The sequence below is a fragment of the Felis catus genome, chromosome B3, assembly GCF_018350175.1.
Source record: "Felis catus isolate Fca126 chromosome B3, F.catus_Fca126_mat1.0, whole genome shotgun sequence".
Taxonomy (NCBI): Eukaryota; Metazoa; Chordata; class Mammalia; order Carnivora; family Felidae; genus Felis; species Felis catus.
Window position 1 is genome coordinate 113,052,694 of NC_058373.1, and position 22,853 is coordinate 113,075,546.

The window sequence follows — 22,853 nt, forward strand, 5'->3', positions numbered from 1 at the left end:
GTTCATTCATAGTCATAAATACCAAAATCTTTAGTGTATTTTTTTAAATAAAAAACACTGTTAACAATGATAGCAAGATGGAAAACTCTGAGAAAAAATACATTCCTTTTTTCTCTTATAATTCTTTGTAGTGCTTTCCTTTCTTATAAGTAGATTTTACTAATTTAAATTGTATCTTTTTTTTTTTTTTTTTTTTAAGACTTGTATAGATGCTGGTGATGTTTCCTGTAACCTAGGAAAAATAATCTTTTGTTTCTTAGGTACAAACTGTTTTGAAGCCAATCCACCAGAAGGAAGGACAAGAATTAACTGCTTTGCTGAATGCTCCACATATTCAGGTAGAAAATGAACAGAACCATATGTATGTATATATATATGTGATTTTTCTAGCATTCAAAATCTCTTTGAATCAAAATCTCTTAGGGCTAGAAAGAACCTCAAACATTATCTGTCCAGCCTGTTTTATTTACACCTCCCACTGCAAAATAAATTACTATGTTGAAATATATATAGAGATATATAATATAGATATTTATTTATTTATATAGTTACTTATTTTTTGGATTATCTATTTTTGTATTTAAAATTAACCACATTAGTTTTGAAACAACTTTATATTTTTCACAAAAATTCTTCCCTTTTGGGAGTACCTGGGTGGGGGTGGCTCATTCAGTTAAGCATCCGGCTCCTGATTTTATCTCAGGTCATGATCTCATGGTTTCTGATTTTGAGCCCCACGTCAGGCTCTGCACTGACAGTGGGAAGCCTCCTTGGGATTCTCTCTTCCTTCCTCCCTCTTTGCCCCTCCCCTGCTCATGTTCTCTCTAAAAAATAAAGATTTAAAAAAATTCTTCCCCTTTTTTGGTTATATTTTTCCATAAATTTTAATTTTCTATGGTGTTGGTCCATTAAATTGATTTTGTTTTTATGAAGTTTAATAAGCATTTTTTAAATTTTATTTTTTAATGTTTATTCTTGAGAGAGGGAGAGAGAGCGTTAATGGGGGGAGGGGGGAGAGAGAGGAAGACACAGAATCTGAAGCAGGCTACAGGCTCTGAGCTGTCAGCACAGAGCCTGCCATGGGACTTGAACTCACACACTGCAAGATCACGACCTGAGCTGAAGTCGGATGCTTAACCAACTGAGCCACCTGGGTGCCCCTGAAGTTTAATAAGCATTTTAGACTTTGATAACTCATCGGAGAGTTATCCTGTTATACTTAACACATCTTTATTTTTAGCTATAAAAGACACAGGGTTGCATATGTACTTCAGTTAGAAACTTTGGAAACAGATCTGAATAAATAATTATAGCACCTCTTTTAAAGGTTTAAATGAGAATATTGGGGCTCCTGGGTGGCGCAGTCGGTTAAGCGTCCGACTTCAGCCAGGTCACAATCTCGCGGTCCGGGAGTTCGAGCCCCGCGTCAGGCTCTGGGCTGATGGCTCGGAGCCTGGAGCCTGTTTCCGATTCTGTGTCTCCCTCTCTCTCTGCTCCTCCCCCGTTCATGCTCTGTCTCTCTCTGTCCCAAAAATAAATAAAACGTTGAAAAAAAAAATTTAAATGAGAATATTAATCTACATTATTAGGTTAAAAATCTCTCTACAGAAATCATGCTGCTACTGTAAATGCTGTGGATTTGTTTGAAACAGGCACTTTTATTGGCCCATGATAAGGTTGCTGAGCAGGAAATGCAGCTAGAGCCCATTTCAGATGAGAGAATTTATGAAAGCATTGGCCAATATGGAAGAGAAACTGTAAAAATAGTTCGTATCGAAAAGGCTCGAGATATTCCGCTGGTAAGTGTTCCACATCTCTGATCTGAGATCCTTTCTACACAGAGATCTTCTATATGGCAGATAATTGAAGACCCCTTTACATTTCTGGTAGTTTTTCTTTTTTGAGATTGATTTGCTGGAGTTCTTTTATGTTCTTGCTCTTGCTCATGTTCCTTATTCAGTTGAGAAAAATTTGTTCATGTTTTCTTACCTATGATTTGATGAAAATAATAGCTTGTAAAATAATTGTTGAGGAACGAAGAAGGGACAAATTATCTGCTTCATTTATTCTCCCAGCTTTTTAAAAAAACAATAATTAGAAATTCTGATATTTTCATTCCATTAAATCTTTTGAAATACAGTTACTTATATTTTCCACATATACTTAGAAATATGTATTCTTTAATGTTAATATTAATGTTTTAATTTTTTTTGTTTTTTAATGTCATATGTAAAACTTTTTTTTCGATCTCTTTTCTAAATCTGCTATCATTGTCTCAATTTTCTTTCTTTTGTTTTCAGAGAAACAATGTCTCAAATTACATCTTGAATAGTGTGGTACATAAGTTAGGGACTGTATCTTATGGGCAGTTATGTAATTAGATTTTTTCCCCCCACAGAAAAAGAAATTGGGAAAGTTACAAGAAAATTTTAAGTGTTTAGGAGAGGGGCACCTGGGCGGCTCAGTTATTTAAGCATCTGACTTCAGCTCAGGTCATGATCTCACAGTTCCTGGGTTTGAGCCCTGAGTAGGGCTCTGTGCTAACAGCTCAGAGCCTGGAGCCTGCTTCAAATTCTGTGTCTCTCTCTCTCTCTCTCTCTCTGCGCCTCCCTTGCTTGTCCTCTATCTCTTCCAAAACTAAACATTAAAAAAAAATTTTTTTAAAGTTTAGGAGAAAAATGTTACGAACTCTGTCTGCTTTTAAGCTTTTAATCCATATTTCATATTTCCATTTTTTGAGCATATGTATTTCAGTTGTGCTTTCAATTTATGTAATGAATGCTAATGTTTGATACATTTAAATGTGAGTTGGTTGCAGCTATAATATGTAATGTTTGAATAATCAAGCAGATTATTATTCATCCCTTAATCGTATTTTGAATTTTAAAAAAGGACTTTTATAGTTACAAGTCATGTTCACAAAGTACGTCTAAATATAGTATAACCATGAATAGTATCCAGAATCTAGAGAACAAATTTGATTATAGGTCTTCACGTTGTTTTTAAGTGCATATTTCTGTTGTATACTTCAGAAGTCTGCTTGATTCTAATGAATACATAGTGTGTCTGAAACAAAATGTAAGGAAAATGATGAACTTTCAAAGCTAATTACCATGGTTACTCTAGTTGTGTAAGTTAGGTTTGTTTGTTTTTTTTTTTCAAGATAACTGAAAGCTAGTATTGTTGAATAGAAAAAAAATTTAATGAAGAAATGTTTAACAATAGAAAAAAATTAATGAAGAAATGTTTAACAAAAAGGTGCATTTCTATTTCAAAATTACATACTGCCTTTTTTAGGGTGCTACAGTTCGTAATGAGATGGATTCTGTCATCATTAGTCGGATAGTAAAAGGAGGTGCTGCAGAGAAAAGTGGTTTATTACATGAAGGAGATGAAGTTCTGGAGATTAATGGCATTGAAATTCGAGGGAAAGATGTCAATGAGGTTTTTGACTTGTTGGTAAGTTAATACAGGAGAATAACTGTTAGGTGGACACCTGGGTGGCTCACCCAGCTCACCCAGTGTCCGACTTCAGTTTAGATCATGATCTCACGGTTTGTGAGCCCGAGCCCCATGTCGGGCTCTGTGCTGACAGCTCAGAGCCTGGAGCCTGCTTCAGATTCTGTGTCTCCCTCTCTCTCTGCTCCTCCCCCTCTCATGCTCTGTCTCTGTCTCCTAAAAATAAATAAATGTTAAAAAATAAAAAGAACTGTTAGATTCTTAAAAGCTGTTTCTTTGTAATTAGACTTCAAAATAAAATATTTTAAAAATATTAAAAATTCGGGGCGCTTGGGTGGCGCAGTCAGTTAAGCGTCCGACTTCAGCCAGGTCACGATCTCGCGGTCCGTGAGTTCGAGCCCCGCGTCAGGCTCTGGGCTGATGGCTCAGAGCCTGGAGCCTGTTTCCGATTCTGTGTCTCCCTCTCTCTCTGCCCCTCCCCCGTTCATGCTCTGTCTGTCTCTGTCCCAAAAATAAATAAACGTTGAAAAAAAAAATAAAAAAAAAAAATATTAAAAATTCTTAGACAATTTCTAACTGAATTTTCACATGATATAATTATTTCTGTAATACTTATTAGTAGAGTTTCATTTTGGGGTGGTTACCACTGATTTTTTTCTTTTTTTGAGCTTTATTAATACTATGTATGTTGCCTCTGAAATCACAATATAACTATTTCTTCAACATATATTTATTGAGTGCCTACCATGTGCTAGCCAGTAGGAAAATAATGATAAAACAAAGTCCATACCCTTATCATTTTTAAGTTCTTTTTTTTTTTTTAATTCTCTTCAACTGATTGCTGTTTCCTTAATGATATTAGGTAATAGTAATGGTATAGATGTACACTGCCCAACATAATAACCACTAGCTCCTGGTGCTAGTTATTTAGATTTAAGTTAAGTAAAATTTAAAATTACATTCCTCATTCATATTTGCTGCATTTCAGGTGTTCAAGAGTAGTATATAGCTAATGGCTTCCGTATTAGAACGTTGTAGAAAGTTCTTTTGGACAGTGCTGGTATAATCAGGAAGCCATTTCAGTTTGAGGGCAGTTTGATCACTTTGTATATATCCACAAACCAGACTTCTATTCTTATTTATTTAATAGCAGTTGTTACAATAGAATCTGTCTTATCTACTGATGTTTGTTGAAGAATCTATAAAATGTCCTTATTTTCACTCAAACTCATTCATTGCTTTGGTAGAGCAGTGTCAGTGGTCATTGTTTTTAGGCCTTGTTTTATTGGCTCTTGTCTCTATGTTGAACACTGCTCCCTGCTATCTCTGGACCAGAATTTGTGATTACTGTTCAGGTTGGAGGTATCTGAACAAGGCAGTCAGTGGTGTACTGGGAAATAATAGTTACCTGACAGTAAAACTCCATACAGTTAAAAAATAGAATGAATGACAGAGACCATGTATCTGGGAAGTGAGAATATGTGCATATTTGCATCATTTTTCTAATCCTGGTCACAATTACTGTTTCAAGTTATACTTTATTAAAATTGATGTGTGCCAGAGTAGATAACCTAGAATTGTTATAGCACTGTGGTATCTTTCAATCCTTCACTGTGCAATTTTTCTAAGCTTACACCAAATGGAATACAAAAACCAAAGACTTCTAAGCTAAGTGGCTTTCTCTGGTGGACCAGAATTGCAGAATGTCCCATTCCTGAGTAGCTTAATATAATGGAGTTCATGAAAGGCCCAATTTGTGCTTCCTTATGAAACAGCATTCATCTTTACCAACTTTTTAGAAAGTGTTCTAGGGGATCCAGAATAGTCCAGTTTAGGGAATATTGATTATAAGGTCATAGAATGATTTTTGTAAGTGACAATTTTTAAATAACCTAATCTTTCTGTTGCAGTCTGATATGCATGGTACTCTGACATTTGTTCTGATTCCCAGTCAACAGATCAAGCCTCCTCCAGCCAAGGAAACAGTAGTAAGTGATTTTTTTATGTCCCATTATTTATTTTCTGGTGGCTACTGTTTACTTTTTTATTTAACTGACAAACTTTTTTTTTTAGAGTACTTTATGTTCACAGCAAAATTGAACACCGAGTTCTCACATATCTCTTGCCCCAACACGCACATAATTATCTCCACTATCAGCATCCTGTACCAGGTAGAACACTTGTTATGTTGATGAATCGACGGTTTCATTATTTCTCAAAGACCATAGTTAACATCAGGATTCACTTTTGGTGTTGTACATCCTATGGGTTTGACAAGTGTATAGTTCATATGTATCCATCATTTTATTATACAGAATAGTTTGCCCTAAAAATTGTCTTGCTCTGCCTAATCGGCACTTCCTAACCCCAGTCCACGGCAACCACTGATCTCCATAGTTTTGCCTTTTCCATAATGTCATATAGGAGGAATCAAACAGTAGGTAGCCACTTCAGATTGGCTGTTTTCATGAGTGATAAGCATTTAAGTTTCCTCCATGTCTTTTCTTAGCTTTTGGTAGCTCCTTTTTTTTTTTTTAAGTGCCAAATAATGTTCCATTGTCTGGTTATACGGTAGCTTATCCACTTACCTACTGAAGGCTATCTTGCTTGTTTCTAGGTTTTGGTGGTTATCAGTAAAGCTGCTATAAACATCCCTGTGCAGGTTTTTTGGGGTTTTTTTTTTCTTTTTTTTTTTTGGTTTTTTTTTTTTTTTTTTGGTTTTTGGTTTTTAATTTATTGTTTGATTTATATCCAAGTTAGTTAGCATATGGTGCAACAATGATTTCAGGAGTAGATTCCTTAATGCCCCTTACCCATTTAAACATCCCCTCTCCCACAACCCCCTCCAGCAACCCTCTGTTTGTTCTCTATATTTCAGAGTCTTTTATGTTTTGTCCTCTTCCCTGTTTTTATATTCTTTTTGCTTCCCTTCCCTTATGTTCATCTGTTTAGTATCTTAAATTCCTCATATGAGTGAGTCATATGATACTTGTCTTTCTCTGACTGATTTCACTTAGCATAATACCCTCTTGTTCCATCCATGTAGTCCTATGCAGGTTTTTTTGTGTGGATATGTTTTTGTCTCATTTGGTATACTAAGGAATTGAAAATTTATGTCCACACAAAAACTTGTACATATATGTTTACTTTTGAGTCTTAGAAATGTCTCTTTAATTACTTCTTAACACTCAAGTAAAAGGTAAATTCAGCAGTTCTCATTTAAATAAACATAAATATTAATATTTCAAAGTTAGTAAACTCTGAAAAGTAAAAAATAAAACATAGTTTTCTTCCAGAATTTTTATGACTTGCAACTTCTTTTTCTGTCATTATAGGTGGTTTATTTAACTTAAACATAGTGCAGGAGGAAAAAGTGCTTTTTCAAAGTATGTACAGCTTTAATTTTAGAATATCTATTGCTCTTTATGTTAAACATTTATTCAACTGCTATGGTAAAAGACAAACTTCATACAGCCTAACAGTTCCACTCCTAGATATATATCCAAAAAATTGAAAACACATCCTCAAAAAAACTTGTATGTGAATGTTCATGGCAGCATTATTTTATTAACCACAAAGTAGAAACAGCCCAAATGTCTGCTACCTGATGAATGGAAAATGAAATATGATCTACCCATTTTTAGAAAGGAATATTATTTGGCGGTAAAAAGGAATAAAGTACTGATACTTGCTATAACATGGGTGAACTTGAAAAAATTAGGCTAGATGAAAGAAGCCAGTCACAAAAGGCCATATATTGGTTCATTTATATGAAATGTCCAGAATAGGTAAATTTGTAGAGACAGGAGGTAGTAGATCCTTAGGTGTCGGAATGGAGAGTTAGGAGAGCATGGGAGTGATTCTTAATCAGTATGAGGTTTCCTTTGGAGGTGATAAAAAAATGTTACAAAATTGTTCATGGTTGTACAACTCTGAATTAATAAAAAGTATCTAATTGTGTACAGTAGTGACTTTTATAATGTATGAGTTATTTCTCAGTAAAGCTGTTCAGAAATTTACAGACTTCAAAATGCTGAGTTGATGTAGAAGGCTGATGTGTATTGCGTCTGTTATTATTAACTTCTACAAAAGCATAATGGTTTGAAAGAACACAGTTTCATTTTTTTGTCAATATTTCATCACAGTTATGGGGCACCTGGGTGGCTCGGTTGGGCGACTGACTTCGGCTCAGGTCATAATCTCACAGTTCATGAGTTCGAGCCCCGCGTCAGGCTCTGTGCTGACAGCTCGGAGCCTGGAGCCTGTTTCAGATTCTGTGTGTTCCCTCTCTTTACCCCTCCCCTGCTCATGCTCTGTGTCTCTGTCTCTCGATAATAAATAAACGTTAAATTAAAAAAAAAAATTTCATCACAGTTATGCTTCATATTTTGGCTATCATTCCATATTTTCCCTTCATTCCTTATGGAACATATTGAAGTTGATGTTGCATCTGCAAGCTTCCTTCTGTTTAAAGTGCTTTGTAGGAAGAAAAATGAGGAAATAGTTTGTCCCTGAATTCCATCAGCCTCATTCTCTATGCCTTTTTCCCTGTAAATGAGGCCTTAATTTCAAAAGTAGCTCTGCAATCTGAGTAGACTTCACAGAGGAGGGTTAGAATATGCATTTACTTATCTGGGCTTTAAAAAAAATAATAAAGGGACAGAGAGAAAGGAAAAGATGGAAGGTTTATCCATTTTAAAATACAGTATTTTGGGGGTGACTAGCTGGCTCAATCAGTAGAGTATGTGGCCCTTGATCTCAGGATTGTGAGTTTAAGCCCCACATTGATTCAGCATTTGATGGTAGAGATGCTTTTCATCGATGAGTTTATGTTTGTGATTAATTGATTTATATATTTGGGTGCTTCCATATTTGGCACGTAAATGTTTACAATTGTTAGGTCTTCTTGGTGGATAGACCCCTTAATTATGATATACATGCCCTTCTTCATCTCTTGATACAGTCTTTTTTAAAGTCTAGGTTGTCTGATAGAAGTATGGCTACTCCGGCTTTCTTTTGTTTACCATTAGCATGATAGATGGTTCTCCATCCCCTTACTTTGAATCTGTAGGTGTCTTTAGGTTAGAGATGCTTTTCAAAATGAAAAGATGATGTACAGTATTTTTTTTCCTTCATTTCCTTCTTAAATTGTGAAGAACTCTCAAAATTGCCATATCTCTTGGAAAGTTTTTATCAAACCTAACTGGCTGAAAATGAATTACTGTTATTAAAGCTTGCACAAAGAAAACAGTGATAGGAAATTATAATTTTAGTTATTGGAGAATATGCAGAATAATTATCTGTGAGATTGCTGAATTTAAGAAATTAAAACAATTTATTGACCACTGTTATGGTACAAGTCAGGATCTATTAAGAGCAGCAAAAGGTATCTTTCTGATGTATGTTTTGTGATGTTTGAAGAAATGTGTGTTTAAGAGAAAATGGGAGTTATCTGCCAACCCCACTATATTTACTTGCTGAATTATGACGTCACAGACGGCAGGAGTCAGCTCTATCAGAAGTACTGCTTTATTTAGGTTTCTTTTGCATCACACATAGCAACCAGTGGCTGCTCTATCAGTCACAGAGGGCAAGAGTCTTGGCACCTTTGTAGTTCACTTCTGGGTGATGGGCACATTTGTCCCAGGAAACAGCATCATTCATTCATTCATTTATTTTTTAATGTTTGTTTATTTTTGAGAAAGAGTGCAAGCTGGAGAGGGTAGCAAGAGGGAGACACAGAATTCAAAGCACACTCCAGACTCTGAGCTGTCCGCACAGAGCCTGACACAGGGCTCAAACTCATGAACCATGAGATCGTGACATGAGCCGAAGTCAGACGCTTAACCGACTGAGCCACCCAGGTGCCCCAACATAACATCATTTAAATGGCAGTTTCCTTCTGTCTGCATTGACTTGAAAAAAAAAGTTGGAGTTCTCAGACAAGTGTGCAAAACTCTAGATTATTCTACCATATAATTGAAATAATATGGAAGGAAGAAATAAAATATTTGAACATGAAGGCATTTTTTTCATGTAGTCCAGTGCTCTGATCTAACAGAAATAAATTGAAATGTGAGGGGTCACAATGCTTATTAGTGATGGAATATGTACTAGAAAATTCAGAGATTATTGATTATCCAATAAATATTAGCTATTATTGTGATTACTCACTCAGTACCAGGTATGGTACTAATTGTTTTTTATAGGTTTTACCTCATTTAATGCCCACAGCATCCCTGTAAAAATACAGGTATTTTTATTTAACCCCTTCAACAGGCATTGAAACTAGAACTTAGGTCAAGTTAATTGCCCAAGCCCACTATTAATAAGTGACTAAGGACTAAATCTTATGCTTATTCCAGAAATTATGCTTTTAACAGTGTATAGTATAACAGGTAATGTCCCACAAAGCCACTAAATATTGCATTACTGTTTATTACCAATCTAAAGAAAATAATTAGAATACCATGATAGAAAAGTGTAACTATAGATGAATTAACGTCTTAGTAGCTGGGACGCCTAGGTGGCTGGCTCAGTTGGTTAAGCATCCAACTCTTGATTTTGGCCCAGGTCATGATCTCATGGTTTGTGAGTTCGAGCCCTACGTCAGGCTCTGCAATGATAGCACGGAGCCTGCTTAGGATTCTCTCTCGCTTGCTCGCTCGCTGCTCTTCCCCTCTTCGTGTGTGCTCCCTCTCTCTCTTTCTGTCTCAGAAGTAAATAAACCTTAAAAAAAACAAAACTTGTTAGTAGCTATATAAATAATGGTACTAGATTCTGAGTACAATAAAAGCATACTAAAGACATTAGTGTTTTAAATTGCCATAGGGTCTCTTTTGCCTACAGAAGACTTACAGCTTTAAGAAGACTGGGAACATGACTGAAGTCTTCATTTGTGGGGATTGGGATGGGAGGATAGGAGAGAGATGTGGTTTAAGGGGAATTTATAGGCTTAGGAAAGGAGAATGCTAAAAATCACAGGTCAGGGATACAAAACACAGAATTAGCCACTAGCCAAATGGTATTAATAATTGAAATCTATTCTTAGGGGTCCCCAGTTTTTTCCTTACAGTGAAAATCTTGTTTTTGTGTACTAGGCACTATGCTAAGCAGTGAGTTGATAATAATTAACATGATATAAAATAGCTATAGCTTGTAGTAAATGATAAAATGGAAATAAGCAGCCTTGAACACTGAAGAATAAAAAGAAATAGGATTAAGTGGTCAGGAAAGTCCTCTGGGTGGAGGCAACATGAGGCTGAGACCTGCAAGAAGAGATGAAGCTAGGCCTATTAATTGCCAGAAGACCTTTCTATTTGGAAATCCTTGGAGGTGGAGGAAAGTGGGGGAGTGGAAAAGTGGGGAGAGGATTCAAAGAGATGAAGCTGGAAAGGTAGGTAGGACCAGGTCAAGTAGATCTCTGTGGCCACAGCAGGAAGTTTGGATATTAAATCTAGTATCATGATCTGATTTGTATTAAAAAAAAAAAACATTTCTTGGGTGCCTGGGTGGCTCAGTCGGTTAAGTGTCCAACTTCGGCTCAGGTCATGGTCTCACAGCTCGTGATTTTGAGCCCCATGTCGAGCTCTGTGCTGACAGCTCAGAGCCTGGAGCCTGCTTCAGATTCTGTCTCCCTCTCTCTTTCTGCCCTTCCCCTGTTCGTGCTCTGTCTCTGGCTCTCTCAAAAATAAACATTAAAACATATATTTAAATAAATAAGAATAAAAAATTAAAAAATAAAACAATTTTGGGGGCGCCTGGGTGACTCTGTTGGTTAAGTGGCCTACATCAGCTCAGGTCATGATCTCATGGTTTGTGACTTTGAGTCCATGTCAGGCTTTCTTCTTTCGGTGCAGAGCCCACTTCAGATCCTCTGTTCTGCTCTCTTTTTGCCCCTACCCCCACTCATGCTCACTCTCAAAAATAAATACACATAAAAAAAATCATCTGGCCGCTGTGTGGAAATTGGATTAGTAGAGCCAGTAAGGGAAGCAAGGAGACTTAGGAAACTGAAATCATTATAAAGTATGATGATGGCTTAAACTAGGATGATAGCAGTGGCAATAGAGAAAATAGATCGGGTGGTGTTCTAGAAGTAGAGATGGCAAGACCTTGTAAAGAATGCAGAGAGTAAAAGAGGAAGCAAGGATGCTTGAATAACCCACTGAGTGGATAGTGGTTCTGCTTACTAAAGGGAAGTCTGGAGGAAATAGATTTCGGGAGAAAAATGAAGAGGTCCATTTTCCAGGTTGAAGGGCATTCATGTGGACATACTGAGTACATAGAATTGAATGTATCAGTCTGTAATTCTAAGGAGAGATCTGGGCTATAGTTGTATTTACTGTGGGGAGAGCAGGTCAGGGGAGAAGTCTGTTTATATGTATTATGTGTTTGCAAGAAATTCTATAGTTTAAAAAAAAATGATTAAGGATGTTCACAGTTTTTAAAGAGTTGAGAACTGCCTTTGTCAAATGTATTTACTTTTCTGTTAAGAAGTATAAAATGTATTCTCTAATTTTCATCTTAATTTTTTCTCTCCTTTGGAAGAGGATCTGGAATTTTATAATGCAGTAAGATTTTTATGAATACTGGGGCGCCTGGGTGACTCAATTGGTTAAGCGTCCGACTTCAGCTCAGGTCATGATCTCACGGCTTGTGAGTTTGAGCCCTACATCGGGCTCTGTGCTGACAGCTCAGAGCCTGGAGTCTTCTTTGGATTCTGTGTCTCCTTCTCTCTCTGCCTCTCCCCCGTGCATGCTCTCGCTCTTGCTCTCTCTGTCTCTCTCTCTCAAGAATAAACATTTTTTAAAAATTTAAGATTTTTATGAAATTTCAGTGTATATTAGATGGACATCCCTTTTCAAGTTAGGGCAATTGCTGTGTTAAGTTTGCTGTTATTCTAAGGTTCATATTTCTGTCTCCCTTCTATTAAACAACTTCTGGATGTCCCACAGATACCCAAAGCTTCTCATATAAGATATGGAAGCAGACAAAGAATCCTTGAGTGGGCATCGGGAGGAGGAATCTAGGGTTGGAGGAGGAATTTGGAAACTGTTATAACACACTGGAAAGGCTTTTCTTGATGCTGCCCTTAATTTTACAGTGTGAGCAAGGGGTAGAGTTTAGGCCAAAGCTAAAGGAAGATAGACTTTCATTCTTTTCTCTTCCACAAATAATTTTAAAACTTCAAGATAAATCTATAATAAGAAATACAGAAATAAAAATTACAAAGAAAAATTATTTTGGAGCATGGACTCCCTTAGGAAAGATGTAAATAAATTGATGAATTGTTATCTCTTTACCATATCCCCATCATTAGGACTTCGAATGTGAATAGTTTACAGGTACTATGAAAAGGCCCAGAGAAAAATGTTGGGCTGGAAGGTAATTGTATATAAACACAAGAGTTTGTTTTGTTTTGAAACCAAACAATATTTTGATCATGAGATACATTGTACTGATATTGCAGCATTGTTAAACCCTGGAGTCTTCTAGAAGGGTCAGCATCTCTCCATTTTAAAAAGGCTTTGTTTTCCTTTGTATGGTAAAAAAAAAAAAAAAAAAAAAAAAATAGCCACTAAAGGAGCTGGAGAGGAAAAATGGATGGATGGAGATACCTTCTACAACTGATAAGAGTTGATCGGTAGAATATATGGATAGAAGTCACATAGAGTATGGCAAGGCAATGCTCAGACTTTAACTCAACCAAATGGTCAAGCTCTGTTGTGAAAAAACTTTGCTTTTTTTTTTTCTTTTGCTTTGCTCTTAATTTTAGGGTACATTGTATACAGCTCTAGATAAACTTGTCACATAAGCAAAGCATTTCCCCTCTGTACTCTTTCTCAGCCTACACAAAGAGAGGCCCCATTCCAAACCAGCTAAATCTGAATGGTCAAGGGGTGACCCCAAGGCAGGAGTGGAGTGAAAAGCATCTCTGGCTGATTTTGTTGGACTTTGGCAAAGGTCATTGAACTAGATACAGCCTCCACAGTGGTCTAATTAGTTTCCCTTAGGGTAGTAGTTCCCTAAGATTTTAGGGTACATTTCTTCCTTCCTTCCTTCCTTTCTTTCTTTCTTTCTTTCTTTCTTTCTTTCTTTCTTTCTTTCTTTCTCTCTCTTTCATTCATTCATTCATTCATTCATTCATTCATTTTTTTTAAATGCTTATTTATTTATTTTTGAGAGAGACAGCACACAAGCGGGGGAAGTGCAGAGAAAGAGGGAGACAGAATCTGAAGCAGGCTCCAGGCTCTGAGCTGTCAGCGCAGAGCCCAACACAGGGCCCGAATCACAAACTATGAGATCATGACCTGAGCTGATGTTGGATGCTTAACCGACTGAGCCACCCAGGCACTAGGGTACATTTTAAATGGCATGTGTGTAACAGTTATCCGAGGAACCTAGTTAAAATGCAGAGTCAAAGTCGGAGATGTGGCATAAGAATTTAGTATTTTGATAAACATTCTAGGAAAGTGATCTTAGCAGAACACTTTGAAAACATGCTCTGTATTGCTTTCAGAAAGCTATTTGATAAAATCGTCAGTCAGGTGACCAAATTAGTCTGATCTCCCTAGATGTCTAAAATAAAAGCCTGATAACAAAAATCTCTCTACCTCCTTAAATAATCCCTGTGATTCCATAATTAGATTCCTAAGACTCTTTGGCTAAAAAGGCAACAATTTAAGCAGATTTTGGAAGGTTGGTTGACAGGGATAGTTGACAGGGACTTCTAGATTATCCTACATTTTATGCCAAGGTTATAAATTGTATGTATAATCTCTAATCAAAGTCTCAACAGTGTTTTGATTCTCTGCTACTTTTGTATAACTTTCTAAAATTTATTTTTGGTTTTACCTGGCAGAGTTTTCAAGGTGTTAAAACTCTGTTTTCACATTAACAGTAAGGCTCTTTAGGGCACTCTCTAGCTGGAATGCAGCAGAACACAGTCCAAATGAAAGAGGTCTCTTAACCATATTTAATCCAAGAGTGTGTACGTTGTGATTCCATTTGTATGAAGCAAAGTACCGGGAAAACTAATCTGTGCTTCTAGAAATCAGGATGATGTTTGCCCTTCCTTGGAGGACATAGAGTGGTTAGTGACCGAAAGGTACAGGAGTCAGGGCTTCTCGCGTGCTGGTGATATTCTCGTTCTTGATTTGCATGCTGGTTATACAGGTATGTTTCATTTGTGGAATTCATTGAGCCATACATTTATGACTTTGTGTACTATTTGAACTTACAGAGTACATCCATGAAAAGATAACCCCCAAAAAGCAGACTAGCTATGTAAGTTCTGCATTTTTAACTGGATCATTTGCTTTATTTCAGTATTGCCAGTTTTATATTGGGAGTTGGATTTTCTCATTTCCTATATATAGTAGTTAGTAAAATATTTTTCTGAAATTATAAAAATATTTAAGACACCCTCAAGCATAATTTCTGAAAGAGGCTGTTACTTTCATGAGGATTCTTGGTTATGCCTTATGGAGGGAGATGGATTAGATAGATAGAGATATATTTTTATCACTTAGAAAGTGTTTTATCAAATTTCATATATCCATCATCATTGAAAATACTCAATTTTGTGTTTTAGGAGCTGAAAAAAGATACTGTACTTTCATAAAACAATTCTTGAAGCAGACCAGTATTATTTTTATGATAGGTGGCCTCCATTATGGTGAGGATGTAAAAGGCAATAACAATTGGATAGAAAAGGACTCCGAATAATAAAATTCTTAAGCTGTCAATTAGTTCCTTGGCTCATTGAGCTGAAACCTGAAGTTTAACCTCTATGGGGCAGAAACACTCACTGCATATAGGTGCTGGATTTCATTAGATGAAAATGGACTTCTTACAGATTTTGGAAATGCCACATGTCACTTAACCAGGCTGGATAAAAATTATAATGGAAAGTTAAAGAGAATATTAATATTAATTCTTTTTACTTTATTAAAATTAAGACAACTTTGTTACATCTTACAGAGGTATATTGGAGGAAATAGTATAGGAATAACTTAGCTCTCAGTAAGATTCATGTGAATTCTTACCTACCTTTAATGCTGCAAGTGTAACACATTTTTTGATATGCAGAAAAATTGTTAGCAAAAATTATAACCGTACAACTAGTTAAATTTCAAAGCCTACAAATAGAATACACAGGAATTTATTATAAACTTGATTTAGGTGATTTTAGCAGTTTGGGGTGTGATTGTTTCTGAACCTAAACAGATCCCTTTTAAAAGAAACACTGAGAGAAGTTTAAGGCACAGTCGCACTGACAGTGTATTCAAGAAGGGTAACAGCACCAGGGAAACTGACACTCTCCTGCATAGGTGACAGATGTGGTGAGGTTTAGTCCACATTTCTAGATAGTAGTGGTTTAGAAATTACATACCTTACTGCAGAGTCATTGTTTTCAAAGGTCAGGAATAGAGGGGGAAAGGGTCTCAGTTACATTCCTTCTGCTTCTCTCAAGCCTTTGAGGCCCCTTAGCACTTCAGGCTCAGTTAGCAGCTAACAGTGCAGTCCTGTGCATACTTTTATACAGTTTTTGTTTGTTGTTTGTATTCTAGTACATGTTTGTAATCAACAGAGTGATGAACTTAACTGAAGAAAACAAGCCTGAGAAAATACCGCAGTTACTTAACTAAACCTCCCTTCTTTCAACTCATAATTGCTTTGCACTAATAAAATTGTAACATTTTGATTATATTTATGCTGAATATTTTGTGTTGCCATTTCATCATTACCGTTGTTTTGATTTTTACCCTTTTTATCTTTTAGATCCATGTGAAAGCTCATTTTGACTATGACCCCTCAGATGACCCTTACGTTCCGTGTCGAGAGTTAGGTCTATCTTTTCAAAAAGGCGATATACTTCATGTCATCAGTCAAGAAGATCCAAATTGGTGGCAAGCCTATAGAGAAGGGGACGAAGATAATCAACCTCTAGCTGGGCTTGTTCCAGGTAAAAAGACAATATAGTATAAAGTACATATTTAAAAGAACATTTTGGAAAGAGCCCAAATGTCCATCGATGGATGAATGGATAAAGATGTGGTATGTGTGTGTGTGTACACACACACACACACACACACACACACACAATGGAGTATTACTCGGCAATAAAAAAGAATGAAATCTTGCCATTTGCAACTATGTGGATGGAACTAGAGGGTATTATGCTAAGCGAAATTAGAGAAAGACAAATATCTTATGACTTCACTCATGTGAGGACTTTAAGACAGAACAGATGAACAAAGGGAAGGGAAGCAAAAATAATATAAAAACAGGGAGGGGAACAAAACATAAGAGACTTAAATATGGAGAACAAACAGAGGGTTACTGGAAGGGTTGTGGGAGGGGGGAAGGGCTAAATGTGTAAGGGGCATTAAGGAATCTACTCCTGAAATCATTGTTGTACCATATGCTAACTAACTCAGATGTAAATTTTAAAAATTTTTTTAAAAATTAAAAAAAAATCATTTTGGGGCATCTGGGTGGCTCAGTCAGTCAAGCATCTGGCTCTTGGTTTTGGCTCAGTTCATGATCTCACAGTTTGTGAGATCAAGCCCCATGTCAGGCTCTGCCACTGACAGTGTGGAGCCTGCTTGGGATTCTCTCTCTCTCCCTCTCTGCCTCACCCCTGTTCACTCTTTCTAAAAACAAATAAACTTAAAAAAAATATATTTAAAATATAAGGCTTTACAGAGAAGAACTCACTTTTTCATGTCCTTTAAAAACAGATGTAGTTACTTTTTCATGCAGTTGAGTCTATGTGTATAAAACCACAGAAGGCCACAAACCGTCTGCTTTAAAAGCCAAAAGCTGAAAACAGATTTTGTCTATACTCAGTCATATTTCAAGGAATGAGGAATGGGCTTCTTATATTGACTTCAGGGGATGATGCTACACCCTTGATTCTTCACAGTAACAGACATGAGATGTTCCTCTAGAAATCCTGCGGTATTGAGCAGCCATCATGTTCTACTTAGTGCTCGTGCCAAATATCAATTTGATATCTTCTCATCATGCCAGCCTTAGCCCATAAATATTTAGAACTAGAGTATATTGACTGATTGTATTGAGTTTCTAAAAGTATAGAGATGCACCAAGGAGATTTCAGTGATCTCATTTGTAAGGTTTTTTTTATAGGACAAATAAATGAACCCACCTTAGTTTGAGTTTGATGATGGTTTTGTTAGAAGACTTCTTAAGAAGTCATATTGTCTACCTTCCATTAATGTCTGCTGTCATAACAACAGTCTACATCCATATGTACTATAAAAATGTGCCATAGAAGTACATGACTATAATGCTTTTAAACATTTTAATATGTAACTGATCAAAATTATTTTGCTCCTTATTTTTTCTAAATCTGTTAACATCAGATACTTATATTTATTTCTTTTTTACTTTAAAATTTTAGTGCTCTAAAATTTTCCATCACCATAGTTACTTGTTTTTACTAGGAATGCAGTCTGTATAGCTCCTGAAGATAACCTGGTTATCTTTAATGCTTCTTGAGCGTATCAGACTCAGTATTAATGGTTTTGCTTTTGTTCTTATGAAATACACTGAGTTCTGCAGATTATGCCAACATAGATGGAATTTGCTTATTGATTTCCAAGAATCCTTGGCTTGAAACAAAAAAAAAAAGAACTAGATATAAAAATTTAAAAAGTTGAACTCTAGTCCAAGTTTTTTAAGTAAAACCACTTTTATCTTTCAAAAAAAAATACATTTGATTTTAAGGTAGATCTCTGAAAACAAGATGAAAATCAAAAACTTTGAAAGCCGCCTATATTAAAATCTTAATTCTAAAAGGAAAAACTTAGAATGAAATGTTTTTCATTTATTTGTATCATTGGTAGCTGAAAGGTGGAAGTAAAAAAATGATTAAAACATATATATGTATATATGTATATGTGAAGAAAAAGGGATTAAGAAGAATAAATGCAAGGGAATACATTGAGTAGTATCTTAAATTCAAATGGTGAATGTTCACATATTATTTTGTAAAGTGACCTCCTGGAATTAATTTCTTTAATTTGAGATAATTTTAAATGATCCAGAACCAAGATCCAACGTAGTACTTTCTACATAGTAAATGCTTAATGAAAGCTTTGTAAAAATTGAACTATTAAATTTTCTAACACTGGTTTATTATTTATCTTCTATTATAAGATACTATATTCTAGTAAAACATGTCCTAGGATTGGTTGATAGTGAGGCTGAAACTTAATACTTTAAACATTTGGAGGCTTATAATTATAGCTGACATATTCTCATATGATGGCAGGAAGATTTAAAAGGGAATGTATTCTGCCAACTAGACTGAGTTTCATGTCTTTGTACCCTCAGCACATAGCCTGGTGTCTTCCATATGTATCACAGATTCTTTACTACATGATCTAAAATTAAACTGATCTCATTATACATTATTAGTTATTGAGAAGAAAGAGCAGTCAATTCCATTGAAGGGAGGAAAACATAAAAAAGAGGAAATAAGGGGCGCCTGGGTGGCACAGTCGGTTAAGCGTCCGACTTCAGCCAGGTCACGATCTCGCGGTCCGTGAGTTCGAGCCCCGCGTCAGGCTCTGGGCTGATGGCTCCGAGCCTGGAGCCTGTTTCCGATTCTGTGTCTCCCTCTCTCTCTGCCCCTCCCCCATTCATGCTCTGTCTCTCTCTGTCCCAAAAATAAATAAACGTTGAAAAAAAAAAATTTTTTTTAAATAAAAAAAAATAAAAAAGAGGAAATAAAATGTTATGGTTTCATAGTACCATGAAAAGAGCACTGTCTTAGAGAGTAAGAGATAGGAATTTGAATCCTAATTCTGCTCCTTTTGAATCTTCAGTAAATCATTTAATTTCATTGAGGTGTAGCTACCTCACCTGTAAATTCAGAAAATAATGCTTCATAAAAACATCAGTGTTATGCATAAAAATCTGTCAATTGGGGCCTGATAAGAAATCGTCACTGGAAACAAATGGTATCTACTACTATTTTAGTTTACTTTATGGTGATCCTCCCCTCAGAAAAACCTTTTCCAAATGCTACTTGTTGGTTAAATTGAAAAATTAAAAAGACTCTGTTTTGGATAAAATTTTGTGTCAAGTAAGTACGATCTATTCTTTGGGAGTTAACCCAGTAATCTCTAGAACATATTTATATCTTATGATTGAATCCATCCAGTTATTTCTGTGTCTAATTTTTTGTTTTTTCATTTGTTTGTATATGAGAAAGGGAAATAAATAGTAACTGGTTTAATTACTAAGAACCACTGGATAGTGGGTAGGGAGGTAAGGCCTGGAAGGTTCTTTGAAAAGCAAATAAATGTTGATCCTACTCACAGAAACCTTGAACCAAAGAATCAAACAGTTATAATGTATAAATATCAGTAATTATTACTGATAACAATAATGCTGAAAAGAGGCCAGTTAATACTTTTAGTCATAAAACATTACTGTGTGCTAGAATACAGAGAATACAACTTTTAAGTTTTGTTGAAAATTGCATGTTGAGGAAAAGAGAGTGAAAAGGAAAACTATTTGTCACAATCCATCTCTTAGACTGAGACCACAGAGGGGAATTCACAAGAACTTTTTAAAATACGTGTCTTACCATTAAATAATGTACCCTCTAATTTACATTTGATCATAGTCCAACATTAGTGTTTGACATATTAGAAACATCTTATAATGGATTGTATTATTGTTGCCTGTTTGTTTCTTTTGTGGTTTATATGTTTGTATTAAAAGAAGGTTACCATAACCAAAAAAAGGAATATAAGTGAAGAGTTACTTCTGGTGTTTTCTCCTTGATTAAAAAAACAAAAACCCTTCTATTCTTTTGTCTTAAATTATACTAATTTAATTATACTAATTATTTTCTTTCTGCTACTAAGGGAAAAGCTTTCAGCAGCAAAGGGAAGCTATGAAGCAAACCATAGAGGAAGATAAGGAGCCAGAAAAATCAGGTTGGACACTTAATATTTGACATTAATGAGAGGTTTCTTGGGTCTCCATCTGAACTGTTTAAATCAGTTAGAACTGTCAAGAAAGATGTATTCATGGTAAGAGTGATATGAGCAGCAAAACTGATTATCTTAGGACTCTAAATGAAGGACAAGATTTAAGTATTAAAAAGTGTCTGTGATGTGAGACTAATGGAAAATTGTAACTGTTTCCCTGAAAAATAGTTCTGTGAACAATGTAATATGTGTTTATAAATTTCAATGGAAAACTATTTCAGTTCTTCAATTTGAAATACATAGCTTTGTTCAAGGAAACAAGTACCACATTTATAGTTGTTTCTGATTGTTCAACAGGAAAACTATGGTGTGCAAAGAAGAATAAAAAGAAGAGGAAAAAGGTTTTATATAATGCAAATAAAAATGATGGTGAGTTCTCCTCTAAGATATAGCTGGATTTACATCTCAAAGAGGTCTATATCTAACACTTGAAAGAAATTAAACTGCTATTTTTAGGGAGTTATACTATTAGTCCTATTTTGCTTCTTAATGTAACATATGTGCTTAAGAAAGTCGTTTGGCAGAAATTATTTTCTTTTGGAATCCAATGAGTAATGCAGTGTTTTGAGTTTAGAGAAAAACTGGCATAAAAATTAAAGTACAGTTTAGCATTATGTAGTGTTTGATAGATTCCTGTTTTTCCTACTTAAATTCTTTGCAAAATTAATACATGCCTCCAAATGAGTATTTTGTTTACAGTAACTCATGTCACCAAGACAACCCTTCCACAGAGCCTGCTACCTGTTGGCTGAGTCAGGCACAAAAGGAGAGTGTTTTTGTTTTGTTTTATTACTAAGATTTAAAAAAAAAATTTTAAGTGTAGCTTCTCTACACATCAAAGGCTCTAGTAACACAGGGTTTGTGTTCACAAGTGACAGCAGTCTGCTGGACCTGAGTGATGGCTGTTGCCTCTCTATTAGGCACCAACTACCTTAGTTCGGCAGTTTCCACATCCAATTTTTATAAACCCAACCTCATTTACTGCTTTTCATTACCTTCTTCATTGGTCCTTAACGTGCATTAGAATTTTCTCCCCCTGCTTTGCTTCATGTCAGAAACAAGCCAAATAATAAAGCAAAGGCACTCCTTAACTTCTTATACAATTTATAAGGCTTATTATTCTCTCAATATCTTGAGTTTGTTTTTTTTTTAGGTAGCATAAATTAAACACAAAAATAAAATATTATAGGTTATTGAAAAATTCTATTTAAAAGAGATTCAGTCTACTTTAATAAAAATTTTTTCCAAAATAAATATCCATAATGCTAATTAAATCACTATGTCATTAAGATTTATTGAATTTTTAATCCTTTGCTCTATATTTGGGTAAGTAATATATGTTTCTGCATCTTTTGAAACATACTAAATTGGTTCAGCTCTAATAGCTATTATAGAAAACCTACATATCTGAAGCTTACAGATCTATAAACTAAGTCTTTATAAATAAAAATGCTGCCACAGTCTGATTGTACACGTTAGAAGGAAGAACTCAGATTTTTCAGAGTGTAAAGTATTTTGGGAAAGGCAGGAATTATACTTCTACAATAATAACTATCATTTATAATAACCATTCTATTCCAGGGGTAGTAACTATATACTTTAGATACTTTCATCCATTTAGGCCTCACAATAAATTCCTTGAGATTACAGATTAACAAACTGAAGTTCAAATATTAAAAATCTGCTTTAGTTCTTAAAGCATATATAGTTGAGCTCGAATCTAGACAGTTTGGGTTCCTACTCTGCACTCTGTGCAAAGCACTGGCAAGACTAAAATGATTGCCTGACCCCGTGGAACTTACAGCCAAGTGTGACCATATATCTGGTGCTCTTTCCCCGTCAGGGAGTGAGAACAGGAGTGAGAAGATAGCAGGCTGCTAGTTCTCTGCCTTTGTTCTTACCACTTGACAGCTCTGATTTCATCTGGGTTATGGGTTTTAGGAATGTTACCCCACCTTTCACAATTTATACATCTTGAATCGTGACCTCAAGTTAGTATTCCAAGTTCAGATAGCACACATATGATCTGATTTCAAGTTATATAATCACAGAAAAGTATCCCTACTTTCTCTGATAACACTAGTTGTAGCTACTATTTGTAAATGTTTGTCAGTGCCAGGTGTTGTGCTCAGCATATATTGTGTCTGATCCTTAAACCAACCCTCTAAGTGAAGTATTATCTCCATTTTACAAAAATGGCAGATAATATTCTCATTAGTTTATCCCCTGGTGCCCACCCTCTGACAGAGTATTGACTGCAAACTAGTTATTTTACATAAGAAGGAGTGTAGTTATATTGTATTAAAACATTCAAACTATGAAGCATAAGGAGCAGTAAACACTTCCAGAAGGATCAGT

The 22,853-nt window shown here is 35.5% G+C and overlaps 1 protein-coding gene across 3 annotated transcripts in view; it reads left to right on the plus strand.

Annotated features, from left to right (window-relative positions):
- The window catches only part of PALS1 (protein associated with LIN7 1, MAGUK p55 family member), a 96,042-nt gene that overhangs the window by 59,716 nt on the left and 13,473 nt on the right, over positions 1-22,853 (plus strand). For all 3 annotated transcript variants that reach the window (XM_011283287.3, XM_011283288.3, XM_045060091.1), the window contains exons 4-10: positions 261-338; positions 1,653-1,799; positions 3,298-3,459; positions 5,370-5,447; positions 16,246-16,429; positions 20,370-20,441; positions 20,793-20,864. In XM_011283287.3, coding sequence (XP_011281589.1) covers positions 261-338; positions 1,653-1,799; positions 3,298-3,459; positions 5,370-5,447; positions 16,246-16,429; positions 20,370-20,441; positions 20,793-20,864 — 793 coding nt within the window. The remainder of the gene's footprint in view (positions 1-260; positions 339-1,652; positions 1,800-3,297; positions 3,460-5,369; positions 5,448-16,245; positions 16,430-20,369; positions 20,442-20,792; positions 20,865-22,853) is intronic.